General features: G+C 41.8%; 2 protein-coding genes and 1 long non-coding RNA gene across 5 annotated transcripts; 2 read left to right on the top strand and 1 right to left on the bottom strand.

Annotated features, from left to right (window-relative positions):
- Positions 1–6,941: 6,941 nt before the first annotated feature.
- Positions 6,942–7,864, top strand: LOC6901528 (uncharacterized). The gene is made up of 2 exons (XM_002134166.3): positions 6,942–7,094; positions 7,162–7,864. Exons 1-2 carry the CDS (start codon positions 7,008–7,010, stop codon positions 7,735–7,737), a joined length of 663 nt encoding a protein of 220 aa, XP_002134202.2. The 5' UTR covers positions 6,942–7,007; the 3' UTR covers positions 7,738–7,864.
- A 612-nt stretch (positions 7,865–8,476) lies between these two features.
- Positions 8,477–11,766, bottom strand: ben (bendless). Of its 3 annotated transcripts, none has more exons than XM_001354855.4 (2): positions 11,676–11,766; positions 8,477–9,925 (listed from the first exon to the last, which is right to left on the bottom strand). In XM_001354855.4, the coding sequence occupies exon 2, from the start codon at positions 9,812–9,814 to the stop codon at positions 9,359–9,361; it is 456 nt and encodes a 151-aa protein (XP_001354891.1). In that variant the 5' UTR covers positions 9,815–9,925; positions 11,676–11,766; the 3' UTR covers positions 8,477–9,358. The 3 variants fall into 3 exon arrangements, with proteins under 3 accessions (XP_001354891.1, XP_015041758.1, XP_015041759.1); XM_015186272.2 differs by lacking the exon at positions 11,676–11,766 and adding an exon at positions 11,433–11,634; XM_015186273.2 differs by lacking the exon at positions 11,676–11,766 and adding an exon at positions 11,200–11,341.
- A 112-nt stretch (positions 11,767–11,878) lies between these two features.
- On the top strand, positions 11,879–23,735 carry LOC26533834 (uncharacterized). Its single transcript, XR_001452817.2, has 5 exons — positions 11,879–12,233; positions 14,444–14,514; positions 14,581–14,780; positions 17,909–17,980; positions 23,665–23,735. It is a non-coding gene; the product is annotated as an uncharacterized lncRNA (long non-coding RNA).
- The last annotated feature ends 1,060 nt before the right edge of the window (positions 23,736–24,795 follow it).

The following is a 24,795-nucleotide window of genomic DNA, read 5'->3' as shown; positions in this document are numbered from 1 at the left end:
AGAGGACCAGGGGAAATGCAGTGGAAGGCCAACTTGGAGCAAAAGACCAACAGAAGACCAGAAGAACTCGGTTGCCAAGTGCGTGGCAAAGGCGAGGCTGATTAGCATATTACCATGTAATTAGATAGTTTGTAATTAATTTTAATTGTAGCCCCGGCTACTACTCTCTCTCTCTCTCTCTCTCTATCTGTCTCTCTGCACAGTGCAGCGGAAAACTTCGCACTTTCCCAGGGGGGGAAAACAAACTGCAAAAAGATGGGATTATCAATGGGTGGATTATAGCATGATAAAACCCTACACTGAAATGTCTCAACTCTCAATATGATTTGGAGTTGAGAATACATGTATCCCGGCAAGAATCTACTGCAATACACTCAGAGAAACGCACCCGTATTTAAAGTAAATAATATTTAAAAACTTTTAAGTAAATAAATAAATTAAATATGCGGTTTTTAAATAAAAACCTAGTGAAATTAAATAGAATTCGCTTTGATTTAAATATAAATTTATGCTAAAGACTTTTAATACGAAATATATTTAATTAAAAAATATAAAACACTTTAAAAATATATATTAAATTCTGTAGGAAATATATATTTTATTTAAATATATTTATGTATAAATTTATACATACGATTTATTGTAGACAAAAATATTGCCTCGAGGTCCAATAATTTACTCATGGCGTGTGAGCTTGGGGTTGACGCAATATTGAAGCTAGTGGGCAGGGGGTTCCAGTTTAACCCATAGTATCATATTAATGTAAATATATTGGTAGACATTTTTAAATCCAAGTGTAGGTTTTCGATTTTCAGGGTATAACAGAGTGTAGAGAATATCTCACTCGATGCCGCCTCAGGTGCCTGAATTTTTCCTATAAATTATGAATCACCAGGTGGTACGTACGTATACGTATATTCCACTTCAATTGATCTCTGAATATTTGATGGAAACAGTCAGGTAAACAATATGGTAAGCGTTTTGGTTGTATTTGTGAAGCAATATACATACTACTACGAAAATAGGAAAGAAAAGGAAGGACAGGTCCTCTCTCTTTCTCGGTGTGCCTGTCCATTCGCACAAAACCGAAATAAATAATTGATGAAACAGCAAAGCGCACGTAGGGATTTCAGAGTCCCCCATCAACCCATCAACCCACCAGCTCCACAGCCAGCCGGGAGCAGCGGCGGCCAGTTCCAGTTGCTCCTCGAACCTCTCCACCTCTCTAGGTGGTGGTATTATTACCGGTCCCTTTTGGAGCTCCCTCTAAGCCCAGTGTTCTCTATTTTTCCTGGTCTTCCGTCTGCAGCTGTTTTTCAAAAGCAAAAACCATCTCTGGCCTACGACGCATGATGTTGTGTGTGTGTTGCCATGCCACATGCCATGTGCACTCGGGATATATATTGGTATACTCGGCATATGGTGGGGCGTGGGGGATAGTGTATAGTATATATGGTATATATATTCCTGTACGTGCGCACTTATCGATTTTCTGCTTGAAAAACGTTAAGCGAAATGCGCCCAAAGCGACGTTCTCCGTTAAGTTTGGTCCGGCCAAGGGCCAGGACCAGGACCAGGCCCAGACCCAGACCCCGACCCAGGCCCAAGCGCAGCCAGGGTTCCCAGCCCCACACAAGCCGCCGTAACCCTACACACAGATACCCCCACATATATATGCCACACACACCCCTGGACAAAGGGTTGCCAGGGCCACATTTGAAGGGACTACCGCACCGTTCGAGTGTTTTTCCCCCACCCCCAGAGTCTGAGTGGTGTTTGGCTGGCTGGTTGTGTGCTTGTGTGGGCTTCTGTGTGTGTGTGTGTGTATGGGAGGTGGCAACAATAGGCGTGTTTCGTAGGCGGTCTTCCTCCACTTCGTACACTTTTTGGTCCGCTCGTCATCGTCAAAGTCAGTGGTCGGTCACCCACAGCCAAAAAGGAAAAAAAGAATATAATTAATACCCAAGTTATAAGCCAGCGGGGACGTGGCAAAAACTACATTTATACCCGATACTCTCCTCCGCCAGAGAGCGCAAACTGCACCAGGAAGAGTGTGTGAAAGAGGGAGAGAGAGAGAGTATGAGTAAAAATGTATGTCTTCAATCTGGGCCTAATATTTATCAGATCTGATCCAGATTCGGCCATATTGTAGATATGGGCATTCCCTATGTTTAGGCGTCTTTGATTTTCTTTCTTAGGGGGAGCGGAAGGGAGCGTGGTACCATTTTGAGCTGCATTACATGAGTCTGGATACAAAATTTAGCGGCTCTAGCTCTTATAGTCTTTGAGATCTAGGCGCTCATCGGGACAGACATGGCTACATAGAATCGACTATTGATGCTGATCAAGAATATATATATACTTTGTGTGGTAGGAAACGCTTCCTTCTGGGTGTTACACACAAATCTAATCTACCCCTAAGCTCTCTGTGGTTTAAAAAATGTGGAAAAAGTTTAATTACCTTTTTTCCGTGATGAAAACAACCAACAAAACTTTCCATGAATATAAACAACTAATAAGAGAATAATAAAAGCAATCAGGTAGCTCTACCATCCATATAAAACAATATAGATCCAAATACTAGACAATAATCTTGATTCCGAAAGATTCAACAATCTAGAAGTTTAAAGACCAAACAAAAAAATAACTAAGAAATATCAAATAAACTGCAATTAAAGTATTTTAATACCCAGGAGCACTGTACCCACTGTGGTAAAGTGATGCTCTATCCCATCAACAAATACAAATACCGATAAGCAAATGTGTGTTTTGTTAACTTAATTCCCGGAAAACTTTCCATAGGCCACATATCACATCTGAATCGGGGGGCAGGGCAGGGCAGGGCTGGGATTGAACATGACGAGATGGACAGAACGCCAGTTGGAGAGAGGGAGAGTGTCCAGCCAATGGATATATATACAATATATACACATATCTTCATATAACCATAGAAACAAACATGTGTACAAGCCATATACAGTGCGTTTCAGCAGTAGCAGTAATTTGGGTAGAGCTTTAAATCTCTAAAATGGTTACAAGAAATGTTTTCCAAAATAGATCCGTTTCAGAAGAGCAACTGAAATGCAGCTTAATTATTCCAAAAAGGGTCTTGGCACACAAATCCTTTTAGATGTTTTAGATGTTTAGATCTCTTAAGCATTCTTCTCGTAGTTATATTAATGTCACGCACTGTACTAACTATCTGTGAGTCCATATATGAGAACGGCCTGTGTGCGGTCCTGTGCGTTGCATGTGTCTGCCCCTGTCCCCAAACAAACACACACCGACAGACGGTTGGAAATCCCTAGACCCAAGTTGCATGAACTTCACTTTACTTCGCATTTTCGCATTTCGGAGCTGAGCGGTGGGTGGTGTGTGGTGGGTGGTGTGTGGCAGGCGGTGGGTGTGATGTGTGGCGCCTACCCAAAAGCGAGTCAAAACAAAACATCAAAAATGGGGGAATGGCAGCAGAAGTAGAAGCAGTAATAGACGAGGAAGAATGAAACGCAGTGCAGAGCACACACACACACACACATGGAGGACACGCAGGACACCCAATGGCCACACACACAGAGAAGAGGCGGCCAAGCCCAAAGGCCCGGCTTGGATGCCGCCATTTTACTGCGTCCTGCACACACACACACACACACACCGCCTCAAACCGCCAACGTCCCACCCACACACACACACACACATACCCCCCCTTTGTGCACATTTGTGCTGCAGGTGCGCCACTGTGTGTGGAGGGAGCGAGAGAGAGAGAGAGAGAGAGGCGTGTGAGTGGGGGGCGACGGACAAAGGACGAAGGACCTAGAGTTGATTGCGAGCGAAGCAAAAATTTCCGACCTATCGCATGCAGTATCCTCGTTGCGTTTCCCCCCTCCCTTCCAACCCCTCGGATGCATGCGTGTGTGTAAAACCTAAGCCCACCCAAACTCCCATCGAAAACTCCCCCGCACAACCCAACCCTTAGACACAGACATAGAGAGAGAGCGAGAGAGAGAGACGGAGACAGACGTAGACAGAGCCCAGGACCCATCCTGTCCGAGCCTGCTTTTTAGTTTTTCGTCGTTTCTTTTTTTTTTGGGTAGGTGGGGCGGTGTGGTGCGGGGTGGGGGGGGTGTCATTCCTTGACTCGGACTCTGTGTGCGATATCAATTAAGGATACAGCTCACTGTACGGCTCTCCTGCCTCGGCTCTCGGCTTGGCTCTATCTATCTCTATCTCTATCTCTCCTCTCCGATTTCTCGCTATTTTAGAGGATTTTTTGGTAGCGATAGGCAGACCAGGGTCCAGTCCTCCCACGCCCCATGCCGCCACATGCCACCGACAAAACTTTGTTCAATGCTGCAATGGACAGGACAGCCGCCAGCAGAAAGCGTTGGAGCAAGCGAGACACATAGAGAGGGACACAGAGTTGCATGTGCGTGTGCGTCGTTGCTTTTGGGTGTATGCACTGGTGTGTGTGTGTGGGTGGGTGTGTGGGTGGGTGGGGAGTGGGGCCCTAATGGAAATTGGTTTTATGCATGTTGGCTTTTGTTTATTTTTACAATTTTGATGATGTTTTGCTGAATGCGATGCGAGTGGCATAGCCATAGCGTATCCGTCCCCTCTTCAGCCCCACCGCATACCCCCTCCACAAAAAGACCACGCAAACCCAAAAAAACAAAAAAAAAAGACCGAATGGACATGTCTCTAGGCTGGTTCTTCCCTCTCTTTTACTCTGCCTGTCTGTTTGTCCTCTTTTGCACTCCGTGTGTGTGTGGGTTTTTTCCTTTTTGGGTGTTGACTGTACTTCCGGACATTGCATTACATTACGTACTTGTTTTTCTCTTTCCCCCATTCGCCTCCTCTGTTCTCTATCCTTCTCTCTGTGTGCATTTTTTTTTTGGAGCTAGGCTGTACGCCCCATTTCGATTAGCTTTCAAACCCACACACAAAATGGCGTATTTCGTGAGCAAGCGAGACGCAAATGTAATGCTGATTTTTGATGATCTCTTGGTAGTGACTGTACCATGGAAGCATACTGTACTATAAAATAGAAAGAATAAAGAAGAATTCGTAGAAAAAATATTATCAAAATCTTGCAAAAAAATAGAATTCAATTCAAAAGACCCTTAGAAATACCCAAAAACTGGGAAATTGTACAAATATATGGCTATCGTTTCTCGTATTCGAAGGCCAGGTGTTCAAGGAGCCAAATTGCTGGACCAAAGGGCAAACCAACTTCCAAACATAACTGGTTTTGTTTAAGGCAATTAAATCACCAATTTAATCACTAAACTTTGTCATTAGATATTTTTTTGATGGGTGGTAGATAGGGCCAGTGGGAGTTCCACAACTGTCGAAAAATCCCACCTTCCCCCAGAGATATGCTCTGTGAAGAAAGGCTATAAGTTGGTCCAGATGGAAACAATCAAGAAGATAGGATAATTCTGTATATCTTCTATCCTGTCAACTCTCTTGGAGGCGCCCTTTAAATTCAGGCTAAATTTGTTACCAAGCCCTACCTGCCTCTACACGGCTTTTGCCCCAAGAGAGGGATCTGCCAATACTCCCTCTGGTAGGGCTGTGTATATCTGCAGGGAATCAGGTGTCTAGGCGACCATTTATCCGGCTATATTCCATGCCAAAAATAAAACTAGAAATTCCCTCGAACACACACAAAAAAAGAAAAGCGCATGCAAAGGCTTGGGCAAAAGGTAAAATGAGAGATGGTCGGAAGGAAAGGGAGGCAGGAGTGTAAGAGAGACACACAGCTGATAGTTGCTTGCAACGATTAATAGCCATAGTTATGGCCGTGGCCAAGCCCCGAGCCGACAGGACCACCCCCAGCCCCGTTCGCCACACGGCCTCGCCTTTGTCTGCCGATAAAAAAAACCCCATCCCACCCCACCCCACACACAGAGGAGGGCCCTCTCAAACATCGCACTTTGCATATGCGTTTTACCATGTGCCTTCCAATGCACCCACTCACATTTTCCGGAAAAACAAAATCGACACAGACCCCGCAGAGAGACAGAGAGAGAGAGAGGCTAAAGGCAAAAGGCAAAAAAAAAGAAAGAACAGAGAAACGCAAAACAGAACTAAGAACACAACAGACACAAAAAAGAACAGAAAAAATACGAAAAATATTCTTTTAGGTTCGACATTTGACTGCCCACAGTCCTGTGTCCCGTGTCCTGTGTGTCCTGGGTGTCCTGTGTGTCCAGGGGCCTCAATCTCCCAGAATCAGTATATATCCCATATATCCATATACGTATATACACATATGGACAGAGCGAGAGCACCCAATCAGAGGCGGGAAAAAGGTTTTCGGTTTCAGTTTTTTGGGGGGTGTGGCCAACTCACACACACCCACACACACACGAACACCAAAAAAAGGATCCACAAAAAAGAGGACACACATTTTTTTTCCCCCCTATCTGCTGCCCAGACCCGGGGGGAGGGGGAAATAGTGGACATGGACATGGACCACCGGGCAAAGGGTTATGCATCCGAAATGCCGCACACCCACCGACATATCGAGGAGACCCGCAGGTCTTCCAAAACTTCCACCAAACAGCAAATGATTGACAACAGCAGACGGGAACCGCGGGGGGACCACATTTTCATGTCAAATTTTGTAAAATTTTGGACAATTTGTAGAATTTGGATGGACAGGAAGAGGCACTCGTAATGGATCAAGGCCTATGAAGTATCTTCAAAAATATGAAATAATTTCCAACCGATTTCATTTGAGTATATATCTTGAAGAAATGAATACCCTATGGGCTGCCTTATCAATAAGAAAATTACTGAGAAGTTAATCTTCCCCGGCAATTAAGAGAAAAATACTCGACTTCTTACAGAATTCCTCTTTATATTCCTCATTACAGATTACACGGAATACTTGATAGCACGAATTGCCTTGCACTTCTTTGTACTGTGCATTGCGTGGACCCAATCAGTCTGGTTTTCCCTTACTCGAACTTTGGTTGGGTCTCATTTCTCTCAGAGCATTCAACATGTGGTGGATTTTTGCGATTTTTCTGCTGTTTCTGCTGCAGCATTCAAGAGCCAGCATTGTACGAGTGCAACCCGTCGTCAGTGAGGTAAAAACTAATCGAAAGTTTAAATCAAATCAGATTTAAGTTAATTCCATGATGCTTTTCCTAACAGGATTCAGTGAAAGTCAGTGTCCAGCTACTAACGCAGTGCAGCTCTTATTGCCTCCTCATTGCCGAACCAGTCCTCCAGTACGCGGAAAAGTGTCAGGAAAACAGCAGGGCGTACCAGGAGAAGAATGACCAGCTGAACAGATTGCAAGCACATCTGAACGTCTATATGGATAAAGCTAGGGAAATGGAAAAACTTTTGAACTACAGCAACACGATTAGGGAAGTCCTGGGGGAGTCCCACACGAACCAGACCAACTTCAGCAGCGATGTGGAGAACATAATCAGTGCGTTGGAGATTGGGAATCAAAGGAGGATAATTAAGGACCTGGAAAAGCAGTTGGAAAATCGAAACGTACAAATTAGGGAAGCGGAGTATGCTATTGAGAAAATTAAGGCAGAGTGCCTGAAGGAGAGTATTACGAGTCAAGATGTGAGGACTAAGCAGCAGGACAAAACAATTAACAACATGAAGTTGGAAGTCGAACAGCAAGTGACTCAATCGGAAGCCAGCATAGAGGATATCAAGGAACAATCGAAAACTCGATCATTGATAAATGGTTCAGCGAATGAAGCATAATAATCGGCCACAAGGAAGACCCGATCGTCGTATAGGTAGAAAGGTCCTATACATCAGATAACTATCAATGTCTATGCCGGATTACACATAAAAAAAATGCATTAACCATGAATTAAAGAATGAATCCATAATAATACGCAACGATTAATTTATTTATTTTTTTTAATTTTTTTATTTTTCATTTTTGCATTTATTTCTTATTTTCTCTTAGAAATAAATATGTTTAGTTTTTGCTTTTGTGTTTCCTCATGTCTTTGATTTGTGTTTACGTTTTATTTATTTATTTCATTAATTTGCTTCATTTTTTTTTGTTATTTGGGTGAAAAAAAATGTATTAATTACTGTACATAATTTTTCATTGAGAACTGCCCTTGAAACATTCACAAATTCAAGCCACTACGTTTAGTTTTTTTGTATAAATATATATTGTATGTATTTATTGATTTTTTTTTTAAATCGATTTTTTTGTGATTTTGTGGTGTTTTTTTTCAAAAATTACTAATAGCTTAAAGGCTTCTTGTTTGGTTAAAAAAGTGTTCAAGTAAAACAATCTGCTTATCAAAGAGGCGACTCAGACACAACCCAGCCAATGCTCAAGTATCAATCGATAATTTATCGAAATGGACAAAAATTACTTGTAAATCAAGGGACTGTGAAAATTAAAAGTATTAAGTTAATATGTTATCGTTTAATTATGGAACTTTTCAAAAATATTAAGATTGTAATTTTTTTTTAAATAAATCAATCCAAGAAGCTAGTTATCGATAATTTATCGCTTGCCCTCAGCCTTAATAAAAGAAACTTTAATAAATCATAGCTGAAATGTAAATTTGATCAATTGAAACATACGAATCGACATATCCACAGAATAATCGATGAAGCGGTGACAAAAAATAAACATCTTTCCATTTCTGGCACACGTTGCTTGCCCTCGTAATTGATTTATTATCGAATGCTCCGATTTAGGCTCTTTAAAGGTTAATGTTGTGGGTGTTTGTGTGTGTTTATTCAGTTGCGATTACTATACAGATACGAATATATGTATAGCGATATATATTTATGTATATATGTATATAGATACCGGGAGGGGGGCTTTGAAAGCCCGAACCTCCCAACGGACCCCATCAAAATTGATTGAAATCAAAACGAATTGAAATCAATGGGTATTTCGGATACATGTATTGTGGTATATAATTTTACAACGAATGGTTACCTCTCTCTTCCATATCTTACTGAGTTCTCTTCGATATTTTCGCCATGTTCTACGTAACACCTCTCCTATCCATCCGTCATTGCGCACTGATCATACCCGGATCTCGATCGCTTAATTTTACAGAAGGAAACAATAAGTTGGTTATCCCGCCCGAGACAAAAAAAAAAAAAATAGGAAAAATTATTTATAACATTTTCTTCTCTTATTTGTTGTTTTCTTTCGTGTTTTTCTTTAGAGTTTTAATATATGCTTATGCATTGTTTTACCCCACCCGCCCTACAACTCCAGTCGCTGTCCCCGTCACGCACCCATCGCAAGATCATCCTCCTTCCATGCATTATCATCTCGTGCTTTCGTGTCGTCCTGCTTCGTTCAAGGCTATGATAAGGTGCCGGCAATGACAAGGATTCAGTCTTCGACAGCATACTTCTGGGTCCACTCGCGGGCATTGCGTATGGCCTCCGCCTCATTGACCTTCCAGAGCTCGGCCACATCGTTTGCCAGGGGATCATCGGGATTGGGTGCGCTGAGCAGAGCCTGAATCGACAGCAGAATCGTGCGTATCTGCAGCGCTGGACTCCACTTGTCCTTGAGCACATCCAAACAGATGCGGCCCAGACGATCGATATTGGGATGATAGATCTTCGTTATGAAGCGCACCTTGGGGGCCGACATCGGATAGTCCTCGGGCAGAAACAGTTCCAGCTTGAAGACGCCACCCTCGAAGGGAGAGTCATTGGGCCCGGTGACGATCACATGGAAATAGCGAGCATTATTTTCATCCGGTATGGCATTGATCCCAGGCACCGGCTCCTGCATCAGGCGCTGTGTCTCCTTGATTATACGGCGTGGCAGACTCGACATTTTCTCTGCTTTCCTTCAACTTTTTCCAGCTTCTTCTAGGTGGCTTCCTTCTTCTGGGCGGCTTCTTTGTTACTTCCTCTACTCCAAAACGATGTGTTGCTCCGTGTGTTTCTGTAAAGGGTACAATCAAAAGTAGAGTGGAAAATTGTTTGAGATACGTGAATACAAATAAATTTTCTTGTTGCTGCAATGTGAGAATGTGTTCAAGGACGCAGCCTGTTGGTGGTTGCTGGCTGCTGGTTCTGGTGCTTGTTTGTGCGCTGTGTGTTGTGTCTGGGTTGGTGGTAGAGGGCTTTCCAGCTTTCACTTTCCTCCAAGCAAGTGGAAACTTTTGATAGAAGCAAGTTGATAGAATTTTGCATGCCCCGCAAATAGTACACTCTTGTGATTGGGTTCTTACAGTGCAGACCTGTTTTGTACCTCTTAAAGCTCCTTAAGAAAAGGAAATATTCCACCTCTGGTGGGGGACTTTATTCCTGATCGCTGGGACTCGAAAGGAGCTCCCACTAGCACTCGATGTCTGTCAGATGCATACGATATGGCCCCAAAAACGAACTCTACAAGAAAGCCCCATAAAAGTGTAATCTTAACCATAAACCAGTATTTTGCTGCACAGTGTAATCGGTCGGTCACACTGGCCCATATGACGCACAATGGCATAGACGGACGGAAGACGCGACAGGCGAACGCGCGCACGCCCCACTGTGTGCATGCGGAATATGGCCGGTTGTCAAGAGCACAGCGCAAGGGGGGAGCGTGTGGTGGAACGAGAAGCGGGGCGGGGAAATTTCCAGAAGGAAATGCACAAAATTGTTGAAAATCTAACCAATTTTTGCAACACTTTATATCCATGCGTGTGTGTGTGCGAGTGCGGCTCTTTGTTGTATTAAAATTTATTGATTTCTTTTTAGGTGACACACGCACGCACATTGGGCACACACATACACCAACATAAGCGCGCGCGGCAGAACCCCAAGCATGGGCTTTGCGGGGGGGTGCGGGTGCTGCGGTTGAGGTAGAATCAGCCACAGTGGCATGCCACAAAATCAATAATATTACCAATTAAGCTAAACACCTAATACGAATTTTAACACTAATGCGAGCGATATTTTTCGCGTAGCAGAACGCACGCATACTCCCTCCTCATACACACACACACACAGACACACATAAACACACATGGCCTGAGGCAGAGACGCGCACAAAAACGACAAGAACAAAAGAAGACAAAGAAAGAGAACAACAATTTTGCAGGAAAATAATAATTTTTGCAAATTAATTAAACAAAAAAAAAAACCTCAAAAATAAGCAGCGCAACGCACAAACAATTTTTTCGTAGCAAAAACCTATACAGACACACCAGCACAGTGCACACACAAACACACCTTTGGGCAGATTTGTTAAGCCGCTGTCGGTTTTTATCAACTTTTTGTATCAAATTTTTGCGTAAAATGCGCGTTTACTTTGCTGGCCGCCACCTTCAACACGGTGTCCACGTTCTGCCTTATGTTCTTTTGCACTTTTACACTAAATTTCGTAGTTTTAGAGAGAAAAACAATGGGATTTGCAAGAGAAACAAGAAAAAAAAACGGGGTGGAACAAAAAGTTGCACACTCACAGGTCACAGGGCTCACGAGATAGGTTTCTGGCTAAATTTAATTTTGTTCGATGTATACGGCCTTTTCGGCAAATTTGGTTAAATTTTCTTTTTGTTGCAGGCAGTTCGCTCCACCACAAAAATTATGAATGTCGAACACACACGAAAAAAAAAATTGTAGACGTTGCCGTTGTGTGCGCGTATGCGTGTGACTAAGATGTGCATGTGTTGTATTCGTGTGAGCGAAAAGAGTTGCCAGCTTACCAGTTGCGAGCGCAGCCAAAATTAATCGGGTGTTGTTCTCAATATTTAAAGAAAATTTTGATAAAATATAATTTTTTACGGAAAACGTTTGAATTATGACATCTATTTCTAGCATTTGATTTCAATTTCCCATGCACTTTTATAAGTTCTCTGTGTAAGCAAACCCTATTTGCACGAAATTCATAGCAATCAGCTTTCCGACACGATGCAAGACCGTGTTTTGCAGACCTCAGCTTTTTGCTTGGCAGTCGGCAAAACGGCGCGCAAAAATAACTTAGGCCGACAATTTCTGCAATTAAATGTTGTCTTTATGTGCGAGTGTTCTTAAGCTTAAATTGCTTTATTATTTTGTATTATTTTTTTTTTGTGGAGAACCGATGAAAGCTGGCAATGCTCCGCTCTACAAACATACACATGTATGTATGTAATTAAATGTGCACGTGCAGCGCCCCTAGACCGGCTCGCCGTATTGCGCCCAAATGTATAGATTTCCTATATGTTTTTGGAGCCATGGAGTTTTGAATAGCTGGGTTCCCCCTTTGTGGCGCCCACTTTACGGTAATTATATTCCTTTGGGTAGATTTAAGTAACCAGAGAGACGCATTGGCAGGCTGGCTGGGCTAGAGCGAGAGCGAACATACGTACATACATATGCACGTATGCACATACGGGCATGATACATACAAAGCAAACAAAAAAAAAACGATGGTCCGGTCCCCTCTGTTTGGTCAATTTAAAATGTGACACCAACACCGAAACAAAAGCGACGACCGAAAAAAAGACCAACAAATTGTCAATTTTGTGTAATCAACGTTTATGCGTTTTAAATGCCATACCGGTATTGGACGTGAGGGAGAGAAGAGGCTGGTCATAAGCCCACACACATACGCATATCAGCATAGCACACACACATGCACGCTCACATGCGGACATGCACATATTTGCCTGCAATGCCCAATTGGACGCACAAGAAGCAGCAGAAAAACGGCAAAAAACTATACAAAAAGAAACAACAACAAAAATACCAACAGGCCATTGAGACAGGCGGCTTCTCTTGCCTCTCGCTCTGGCGCTCGCCTGCACCACACACCGCTCTGCTGCCTATTTGCAATGCAATCGAGCGAGCGCACGACGACAACGACGACGACGACGACGTAGCGTCCGCTGCGCGCACAAATACGAATGATAAATAGCTGCGTGTGTGTGTGTGTTTGGTGCTGTTTCTTTTTATCTCGCTTCACAAACACACACACCAAAATCGTGCGGCGCGTGCACATTGAAAAAGGGCAACAGCAACAACAAGCAGAGGCAGCCATATGCATTCACACACATGCATACATATGTACGATCTGTTTTTAGGCTGTGGGGCAACAACTGTAAAGTAAACCCAACCCACAAGGCCCATGGTCGGTTTCGAGCGTGAGCAGGAGGGAGAACGTGATGTAGTGAGAGTGAGAGCGAACAACTTGACTCTGTGCTGCGGCTGCGACCACTGCTGCAACTGCGCTGCCGCCTGTTCACGCAGTATCGATACGCCAGTGTGTTATTGAGTGTGTGTGTGTGTGTGTAGGGGTTGTCCGATAGTGGAGGAGGGTGCATCTAAAGGGGGGTTCGTGGTGGTGGCTGCGACCTTTACTTGCTCTTGAGATGCAGCTGTTTAACGGCATTTGTTTCACTTACTTTCTACGGAAGACAGCTGATCATTGCAGGGGGGTGGCTGTGGAGGTGGAGGTGGAAGTGGGGTAAGAAGAAGTGCATGAGAGCAAGATAACGATAGAGAAAAGCCCAAGGATGTTGTTGCCAAGAGAGGTTTTTATAGAGCGGAAGATATTCTCAGAGTTTGTATTTTGCACGGGCCTTGTCCCGGAAATAGTTAAAACATTGCGGTTGAATGCAATGAATACATGCATTTTCAGGTTTCCGTTTTGTTTCCTCATTACAGCATTTGGGACGAGGAAAATGGATCAGACCATAATAGAATATCCTGATATTCCTTTAAGAAATGAAGAAAATAATTAGATCTACAGAATAAAGTTGAAATAATCAAATTCAAAACTAAAGGAACGATTAGAGGAACATTTCAAGTTGATCTTCTTGAGACTTTGATGAGATTAGAAGTGCACTTAGGTGTACTATAATATTTAAAGGAACTGGAACTTAATATGTTTTATATTGAAAGGAAAAAAAGCTGAGATGTTTTAGAAATTTTACATTTCTACCTCTAAATGTAAAGGTTTACTTTCTCAAGTTGGGTGACAATTCTCCAGAATCTCTCTGGTAGTCGCTGGATGATAGAGCAAATAATTCCCCAATAAAATGGTTTCTAAGATTTCATTAAACACTCGATATGAACCCTAGAAGGAGCACAATCCACCCTCGTTCTCGTTCTCGTAGGAAAATGTCTGCTGTCTACGCCATGTTGTAACTACGGGAGGGATTCTCGTTGTCGTTTGCACTGGAAATTTGTGTTAAAGTACGGAAAAACAATTGCAGATAATAATGGAGGACAAATCCAATTGCAAAAATGTTAATAAAGTAGAATTTAAGCCATTCAAATAAGTGAATGGCTGGCATTTGAAAATTTCTTATGGGATGGCACTGGGACTCCTCCCATTTGCTTCGGGCTGGAGCGTGGATAATCGCTAATCAGTTTGTCCGATAGATTTTCGATAGACATAGCGATAGACCTGTTGAGTGCGATTTCTAAAACAAAATCAAACAAAATGTAGATGAATAAATCAAAATTTTAATCGGATATTTTTTTGCAGCTGCAGACCATCAAATTTTCGACAAGTCCAAGGAGCTCTTCAAATATGGCAACACCGACTGTATGTTTGTTGTAAGTACAATAAATGTATGTGAAATCTGTACCAAACCTTAAGAAAAGCAACTTCCTTCCCTACAGGTCACGTGGCGAAACTTCGATTTCAAAAGGAGTTACAACAATGGTGGAAGCTGCGAAAATTCGGAGAGTCCCTCACGCATGCGCACTTCATATGAAAGAACCATTGCCAAGTCGAAAACGTCGAAAGAGATATACATAAGTCCATAAGTATCCTCGAATGATGATGATAATGGAGGATAAGACTCATCGCATATCCCAAGGTACATTGAATTGCATTCCATTGAAAAACAACCATGCATAAATGCATGGAAATTATGTACTATAATTAAATGATTAATTTTTTGTCATAATTGAGAAATACCCACCCCCTCCAGCCACCCACCGTTTTCGTACATCGTGCGACGCATCAACCCTTTTCATGTATTTTGTCAACAATTATCGGCAACCAATCCGCAGAATGTTGCCAGCCGCGCATGTTGCCAAAGGAGAGAAGCAATCGCTTTGGGCAACATGCTAAAAGAATTCACTCTGCTCTCTCGCTCTTTGGCGCCCTGCAGCACCACCGAGTGCATCTCAAGAGAGTGTGTGTGGTGTGCCGCTCTCTCCGCTCTCTTCCTCTCTGCTCTTGAGACCCAAAACGCAACGAACAAAACGAGCAAAACAAAAATTGCAAAAATACAAACAAAAAAAATGCCGTTTTGCTTCTTTCTTTTTGGTGTTTGTTGCCGTCGAAGGGCAAGGGATTTCGGTGGGTGGGTGTTTTTTTTTTCGGTAGTGGGGGAGGGGAATAGACGCACGCAAAAACTGAAACAAATATATAATAAAAACGAAACGACAGGGCACTGAAGATAGGTGAGAGGGGCGATGTGCGAGAGGAAGGGGGGAGGAGGGGTGTCCGTTAGTCATTAGGCGACGCCAGCGTTAACATCAACGTCAGCGTAGCTGTTAATTTGTATGCAGCGAGTGTTAACTTTATGTTATCGCACCTGCTATCTATCACTTCTGTAGGCATGGCAATGTTATTGTTATGTTATAGCTTATGTTAATTCTGCGTTGAAGTCCAAGTGTTTCTTCTGTATGCTGCTGTTACTGTTAAAGCAACTGTTAAGCGAACAGCTATGTTTACTGTCTGAGTATTTGATCTGATTTGAAAGAATGATGTTAACAGTATTAACATACTTTTATGTTAATGCTGTTGCCAAGACTTTTCTGTTATAGCTTATGTTAAGTGCTTTGTTATGCATTCTCTTATTTGTATTTGTCTATTTTATGTGTATTTTCCTGCTGTTAGCGTAATTGTGGTATTATTTCAATAACTTCTGTTATGTTATTCTGTAATTTCTGTTCTTCGTCCATCAGTGTTAACGCTAATGTTACCTGTTCAATGTGGTTCGATCTGGCACTGCTTATGTTTTTCTGTTAAATGTACTGGCACTGTTACTGCCACTGTTACTGCTACTGTTACTGCTACTGTTGCTGCTGTTAATGTTTCTGTTAATTCTCCTGCTGCTGTTATAGCTCCCTGTAAGCCCCCTGTGACTGTTAGTGTTATTCCTTCTGTTCTGTTATATTACTGATCCTCCTGTTACTACGCTCTCTCTCCTCTCTCCTGCTCCTGCTACCAGCTGCTGTTATTTCGTCTCATGTTGCGTCGCGGGTCGCACGCTTTTGGGTGCAACAGACTTGGCCTCGGCCCGCGACCCCCGTGCCGCCCGTCTTCTGGTGGGTGGCGCTAGGGCTGGAAGGACGCCTAGTGGGCGGCTGAAAGGAACAAAGGAAACCCTTGGCAACGCAGGCCAACAAAAAAGAAGAAGCAGACACAAAAAAATATCAAGAAGAACACAGAGAAGGCACAAGAAGGAGACGAAGAAGGCGACGCGAACGAAGCCGAAACGAAGGAAAGCCGAACGAAAGCAGGACAACAAAGGGGTGTGGGTGGGTGGTCGGTGTGTGCTCTGTGTGCCCTGTGTGTGGGTGGAAAATTGCGTCCTGTCGGCCGCTTTTTGGTCACGGGGGGGGTGCAGCAGCAGCAGCAGCGTAGGCTGTGTGTGTGCGATGCGGCGTGTGGTGCACAGGGGGGGTTTGGGGCGCCACTGAAGTTGTTGTTTGTTGTCGTTGTCGCCTTTTTTTTTGGAGTCAATGTCTGGGTTTTTCTCTCTCCCTCGCTCTCTCGCCTCGTCTATGACTACGTGTGTGCGGGTGTGTGTGTGGCGACTGCGTGCAGACAGTGGCAAAGTCCTAGACCCTGCCACATCCTTACCCCTTATCCTCGCAATGCGTTTTGTTTTGGGGCAAGTGCCCCATGCCGCATGGACGGGTGGGGGACGGCTGTGCGCGGAGGTTTGGCGTTGAGTCGTCGCATTTTCGATTTTATTGAGCAAACAACGAATTTTCAAATAAAAACAAAAACCACGATAAAAGTGAAGCAAAAAAAAACACAATCTGAAAAATAAGAAACAAACACATAAATGCGAGGCCTAAAGATTAGGGGTGGGGGGGTAGGCGGAGGATTGTGGTAAGGGGTTTTGGGGGGGCGGTGTTTGGGTGGAATTTTCGGGGAAAAGTTTGATACCCTATGAAAAGGAAAAAACGAAAAGAAAAGCCTCTTTTTGCATTTATCAATGGCTCTCAAACATGACACTGTAAGCCTCAGTGGCTCTCAAACATTGATAGAAAGGAAAGCGAGCTTTCGCTGTAGTTCATAAACCAAAAGCTTCTTTGTGCTGAACGATCAGTGGCTCTAAAGCTGTTTCAGAGCGGCTCCACCTAAGGGTTGCTCAAAGAGCAAGCGAGGAAGCTAACAAAAAAAACTGCTCAGAAGCACACGAAAATAGGTACCTTCTGTCGATCAAGCAGTGCACAGGTGGAGGAGATACTGTCTTCACAGATTTTAGATGATATCCAAAGAAGAGGCAAACTAAGGGATAAAATGCAGAGCTTTTACAGTTTTGAGGCCCTTGAAACATTGTAACGCAAGACAGTGCTGCTCAAAACTGCTCAAAGAGAACGCTGGAGAGAGAGAGGGAGAGAGAGAGCTTTATCTGCAACCCTCACAGTTTTAGGATCATGGACTTGATGCTTTTTTACCCTGATCAGCCAATGACCACCAAACAGTGATAAAACAGTTTAAGCAGTTCAAGCAATGCTTCAAAAATGTACTTAACAACAAATCATTCCCAAATTAAAAAGGATCAGGCCAAGGAACATCGCTGTAGAAAATCCCTTCTCATTTTCTTTTAATATTCTTTGATTTCTATAAGAAAAACTTGAAAGATTCTCCGAACTAAAAGGTTAAGGTCAACCTGAAGAAAAGTTCTTTAAATAACACTGAAAGAAACTCTTTTTATATTACAAATATCGTTTAATTTATGTTTTTATATATTCACAGCTCTACCTTGCTTGGAATTTTTGGAGCTTCATCCTCTTTTTGAAGCTACATATCTAGAAGGACCTTCTTGAGGTAAATATAAATATAAAATATAATCCTAACACGGGGGTGAATTCTTAGCGGTAGTATTTCCGAATCTTTATGTGGGATAATGATCTGTCCATCCTTTTCTTTGAAGATCTAGTAACAAAGAAATTGGGTTTACTATTAAGTATTATTAAGCACCATGGAAACGATCGTTTGAGCCCTCTAAACATTAGTCGATTTGATTAAGGATGACAATAATTGCTCAAAGAACAAGTATTACGAAGAAACTGAGTAGTAAATTATTCTTTAAAGAAGAATATATGATATGAAAACGATCGATTACAGCATTTCAATATACAATTTCAGTCAACAAGAGTTGCGTTTAATGGATCAATAGAAGATGTAGAGCAAATTCTCCTTCGTCTTCTTTTGCCTCTTCTAATATCTGCCTGCTTTGGTTCCCCCATCCCCACCGCGATCAAATTCTCTTCTCCTTTCTTCATACTTTCTTTTTTTTTTTGGTTTCTGCCTATTTGAGCTTATGTATAATTTTGTTTTACTTCTATTTCCATGTCTGCGAAATCTTCTCCCCCAAAATCGTTTCTTTCTTTTTTTTTTTTTAATTTTTTTGCAAACTTTTTTCGCACGCTCGCACACACAGGCAGAGAGCGAGAGAGAGAGAGCGGCAGATCTCATTGAGTGTGTTGTGTGGGGGTGATGGATGGCGGGGGGGGGGGGGCTGCTTAAAAAGAGCGCACGCTGGCGGAGAGTAAGCGACGCAGGTGTATTGGTATGTGTGTGCGGGAGAGCGCGCGCCGCTGATAAAATTCGCAAACAAAAGAGAATTTGCAAAAACAGTTTAAGAATTCGCAAACGTGCTCTCACTCGCTCGCTCTCTTTGTGTGCGCCTCTGTGCCTATGTGTGTGTGTGTGTGTGTGGGGGGCATTCATTGCGTGGCTCTTTTTTGGTGCTGATGCGGGCGCAACATGTTGCTGGCAACATCTTCTGTGCTGCCTGTGGAGGATCTACCTCTCTCACTCCCACTGGAGACATACACTCACTCTCTATGTGTGGTCTCCCCGTCTCTGTCTAGCTTTGACCAATGCAACTTTTGCACTACTACTCCCTCGTTGCCTCTCGCTCTCACTCCAAGAGTGAGTGTGTGCTGACCCCACCTCCCCCACCCACACCCCTTTTGCTGCTATACCCTCTCTTTACTTCTTTTGATTTTTTTTTTTTTGTATTTTTTGCATTTGCCAATTCTCACTCTGTGTCTGTGCTCTGCGTGTGTGTGTGTGTGTGTGTGTGTGTGTTTGATTTGGTTTTTTGGCTGGCTTTTGTTTGGAGCGCAGTGGACGCTGACGCTGACGGTCTCTGCCAGTGTCTCAGCCTCTGCCTCTGCTGCCGCCACTCTGACTGGACTCCTCTCTGCCTTGACGCTCTCCAGAGCGTCTCTGCCAGCGTCTCTGCCATCGCACCGCACTGTCCGTTGTTGTCGTTGTTGCCGCCACAGTCGTCCGTCAGTGGGTCTATTCATTCGGTTGTATCGCTTGCTCCTCGTCTCGTCGTCGCCTGCTCTGTGAGTGCTGTGTGCCCCCTCTCTCCCCCCTCCCCCCAAAAAAAGAGAAGAAAATCAACCGAAAATTCGCAAAAAAAATCCCCTCCCCCAACCCAAAAAAACGTTAAAAACGCGCCAAAAAAAATTTACAAAAATTATCAATCATTTTATAAATTTGTGTGATATTTTTTTCAAGTTAAAAATACTCGAAAAACTCAAAAATAAATATAAATCAAATAATTTAAAACTATGTATCAAATATATTCGCACATTTTGCCACAAAAAATATGCCTAAATACAGTTTAAAAATATTCCAAAAAATATTCCAAAAAATATAAAAAAAAAATTCTTTTAATTTCTAATTTACTAAAATATTTGCCAACAATTTTATTTGGTGGAAAAAGCAACTTAAACTCGTACAAAAAAAGTTTGCCAAAAAATTGTTATAGAAATTTCACTTTGGAAAGATCGTTTTGTGGAGGGTTTGAGTCGAAAGGGGGGGATGACTCTCTCCTCTCTCTCTCTCTCTCTCTCTCTGTCGTTATTTTATTTCGCTATTTCTTCACAGTTTCTCTCAGTTTGTGCCACTTTTGCAATCGTGAAAATATAATTAAACAACGTACTTCATTTTGCATAATTTACTTAGGGCATTTGTGATTTTCGTTTGTGGCTACAATCAATGGAAACTAAATCGAAATGTAGTTAAGAATGTTTAAGGAAAGAAAACTAGGGGTTTGAAAGGAATTTCGTGTGAAATTTGAATAAATATTGCAATATTTGGGTGAAAATTCGGTCTTCCAAGGGATTTTCGGTTTATGGATTTCTATATAAATTGGTATTATTCTTCTGCGCCACGAGAGTACACAATTTTCCTTGGTTTCACTTTCATTCATTTAATAAATTCTTCCATTCCTTCTATATTCGCTTAAGAAAACTCCAAGGAATTCCATTTAAAATTGGCTTCAAAAATTCCATACATTTCCCCAGTAAAAAAATGACGAAAAAAATCTTTTTAAAAATATCCCATTGAAGATTCCTTAAACAGTCGTGTTTTACAGAATTCTCTGGAATAAAAAAAAATATCTAATAAATTTGGATTTTTTCCCAAAATTAAAACCAAAAAATTCCTTTGAAAATCCCTTGGAAAATCCATAAATTCTTAGGAAAATTCCTCTAGAAAAAGTCCTTTTCGGAAATGATCTTGAAAACGTTTTCTGTTTGAGCGATTTTTGGAAGAAGAGTGCGCGCCATTGCATTTCTCTCAAAACTATTTGCTCTCTCTCTCTCTCTCTGAGGCCTATTGCAGCGCAGTCTACGTCAAAGTCAGCGTCGACTGCGCTGCTCCAATGCGTTTTGCGCTTTGAGCTTTTCCACTCAGCTTTTGAGCGGAGTTTGGCGGCTTCTTCTTTTATTGTTTTTTTGTTGTTTTTGTTTTTTTTTTGCATTCTGCGTGGCTCTCTTTGGGCTGCATGTGTGTGTATGTGAGCCTGTCGCGCTGCCGCTGTTGGCGTCGCGCCTCCTGGCCAAAAAATGAATCGCCGCGTCGCTGCCGCCGCCACTGCTGCGGTCCGGCACCGTAAACGTATCGAAAACGTATTGAATCATAACAGATCCGCACGTTGTCGCGCACGTACGCAGCCCGCGGAAGAAGCATCCTCTATCTCTCTCTGACGGCTGACAAGACGGCAACAAACAACATCTCAAGACAACTATTTTTTACAACACACTCCTCCGCCACACACTCCAAACAACAAACAAACAAACAAACAACAAAATCAACAACAAATTTCACCAATCAACAAAAGTCACAAAAGCGCGAAAAAGGGATTTTTTTTCTGTCAAAAATTTCCCTCATTGGAATGCAAGTTTTTACTTGAAAGAAAAGTAATTCAGAAATATGTTTTAAAAATTCAAATTCCCTTAAAAATAAAATACATTTCGCGGCGCGTAAACGTATTTCCAATTGTATTTTTTTTCTAGTGTTTTTCATTTTTTTTTTCTGTAAATTTTATTGTCAAGAATATTATTTGAATGCACACGAAAGGAAAAGTGTGCGTGGAAAACAGCCTGGAAATTGTATTTAAAGAAAGGCCACCAAAAATATTCAAAGTGCTTAAAAGTGCCAAAATAGAAAACCAAGAAAACACGAAATCAAACTCAAGAACAATTCTGGAAGACTCTAGAAAACTACTCTTCAAAAATATTTGAAAAACAAAAAATTGTTGATCTTTCGCATAGTTTTTTTGGAACTCACGGATCCTTCTGGATAATCAGGGAACTTTCCTTTGTTTAGATTTTTGTCCAATGGGATCGTCCTGTAAAAACCTGTAGTTTCTGTGAAACAATCAAGCGAAAGAATTAGAGTGAATGGAGTCGGATTTGCCGTCGGAATAATGGTATTCCCATAGTTCTTCCAATAGTTTTTTCCTCTGTGGAGAGCTTAAAGCTGCTCCTAAGGAAATTTGTGTCCTCTTTCCCACTGAAGGATACCCCTTTGTGGGAGAGTGACAAGAGAGTGTTACAGGTTTCCAGTTTTTGAAGATCCTGAATGGAGTGTCTCATTTGGTTTTTCACAGATCTATGAGAATATTTGGTGGACAACTTCTGTTCAACTAAAGAACCAATTGATAAGATAATGACAGATTCAGATACAAATATTTTATAGACAGAAACGGGGATCCTGTATAATATTTAAAGATAGTTTGCAAGGTGTTTTATCTTAATCAAATTGTCTTCAATTTCAGAGATTTTTTTATGATTGAAAATATTTAAAAAGTTTTTTTTGAGGAGGCTCTGAAGAATATTGGTATTCCCTTTGTATCTTATGTCCTTTCCATTTCAAGATCATGGGCTTCCCCACACCCACACATCCTTTGGCAGGGGGGGGGGATTGTCAAAACTATAACCAAAACATATGGCAGGCATTAGTCCCTTGCTGCTACCCCCCCGTGCCTAATATGATATGTTGCACATTTTGGATATATTACGCATACGCCGCATTGACCATTGGGCGAAAGAGACAGAGACAGAGAGAGAGAGGGAGAGGGAGGTAGCTGCACTGAGCTCATCCTTTCTCCCTCTATTTCTCTGCGAGTTTTGAGTGAAAGAGCGGCTAAGAGATGACTCAAGCTGCATTCGCTGTCGCTGTCGCTGCCTCAGTCGCAGCAGGCAGTGCTGCGTTTTTGTCGTCGTCGCGTCGCTCTTTGCCGAAGCGCGTGCGGCGCTCTTAGGCACAAGCACACACACACACACACACACACACAGACAGAAGCACACAGAGTCATAGACACACGCAGAGCTTGCATGTTCGTGTCTCGGCTACGAATCGACGAAGGTGCGCTTCTCGCTCTCTGTCTCTCTCTTTAGTTTTTTGCTTTGCTGCCACTGCTGCTCTGCCACTGCCACTGGCACTGGCACTGGCACTGCTGCTGGTCCTGCGTCTGCTGCCTCTGCTGCCTCTGCTGCCTCTCTGCCACTGCCTGGCTCTAATGCTGGTTCTGTCGGCTTTGGACTTTCGCAGAGATTTCACACGCGATGCGATTGCAGTTCTTGCAGATACTTTCATACGTTCGTTCGTGTTTATTTTTGTTTGGACTTGCAGCGCGCGCCGCCACACGGCCACACGGGGCACAATACCAGAGCCGCAGCAGCAGAAGCAGCAGCAGTGACGAATGCACCATCCTCGCAGCCTCAAAAACCAGGAAATATTATTTCAATTTTATTGTCAAAAATCATTTTCCGAAATACATAGTTTTTTGTTTCAACTTTTCTTCGGTTCCATCGTTGCGCGCGCGTTGTGTTGTGAGTGCTTTTTTCCCCCAACAAGAAACCCAAAAAAATACCTCCAAAAAATACATCAAACAACCTTATAAAAATCAATCTATTATTATAAATATACACAAAGTCGAACTGCACAAAATACAAGAAGATAAAGATAAAAGACTTCAATTTATATATTCGCTTTTTATTCGATTCAAAAAAAAACAATACCAATCGAATGATTCGTCTACCAAAACATTGCAAAAATGATCTGAAAAGATTGTATTCCTTCAAGAAAAGTCTTTCCCTTTCTGCTTCTATTTTTTTTGAAATTTTTTTTCAAGTGTCAAAAATTAGTTCTGATATTCGAAAAAAAATCCTAATATTCCATATTCCATTAATTTATTCCAGGCATAAACTCGAAACACAATAAAACAAACAACCAAAATGTTTTATATAAATATTATTATCAACAAAAATAAATAATACAAAAAAGTAAAACAACAAAAAAAAAAAGCAAGAAAAAATTTAACACAAAAATTCTACACAACAAAAAATCGTATTCTAAAACAAAAAAATTTGTTCAACAATGAAACAACAACAACTACACCAACAACCAGAGCAACAACACCAACAACTTCAACAACAACCACTACAACAACAACAGCAGCAACAACAAAATCAACAACCAAATGAAACACATCAAAGCGGCATTCTTCATGTGTGTGTGTGAACAACCAAACAACAACAACAGCAACAACAACAACAACAACCAAACAACCATTACAAATTTAGAAAAACTTACAACAACTTTTTAGACAATTTTTTTGGAAGAGAAAAACTGAAAATCGAATAAATTATTTTGTGTACCGAAAAACTGAAACTACAAATTTTGTATAATTTTCTGTTATCGACATGCTCTAAGGGTTGTGTGTGTGTTTTCCTTAAAAACGTTTCTGTTTTTTTCGATTGCAACAATTTTTTCCAAGTGAAAACATTTTTCGTGCGAACAAAAGGAAATCCCAAATACAGCAAACAAAAATTCATTTTTTCGACAAGCTAAATTTTCACACAAAACCCAAATATCAAAGATTCAGATTAAATGCAACAAGCAACAACAACAACAACAAGAAAAGGAGAAGCAGAAACCACAACAACAACAGCAGCAACAACTGTATCATCAACAACAACAACAACAACAAGAACAAACACTAAAAAAACGTTTTGAAACTGCGGTGTTTGTCGTTTATGGTGAGTGTTTCCGAATTTTGAATGTGTGAAAAAACGAGGGCTTAAAGGAAGGCGAAAAAGCGAAAGTCCCATAAATTTTGAAGGAAATATTGAGAAGATATAGTCGAGAAAAAGATCCAAAAGTTGTGTAGAATATGGTGGTGAAAAATTAAAAGGAAACACAGAAAAAGTTCCCAAGGGTCTCCGAAAATTTCTAAGGTCTAAGAAAAAGATTTCTGTGAAACCTTCTGAAAAAACTCTCCAATCAAAATCTCTAAAGATTTATAAGAGCAAGTTTTTGTTTATAAAAAT

Source organism: Drosophila pseudoobscura, chromosome X (assembly GCF_009870125.1).
Source record: "Drosophila pseudoobscura strain MV-25-SWS-2005 chromosome X, UCI_Dpse_MV25, whole genome shotgun sequence".
Classification (NCBI taxonomy): domain Eukaryota; kingdom Metazoa; phylum Arthropoda; class Insecta; order Diptera; family Drosophilidae; genus Drosophila; species Drosophila pseudoobscura.
The sequence above is the reverse complement of the archived record's forward strand: the minus strand, read 5'-3'. Positions and strand labels throughout refer to the sequence as shown.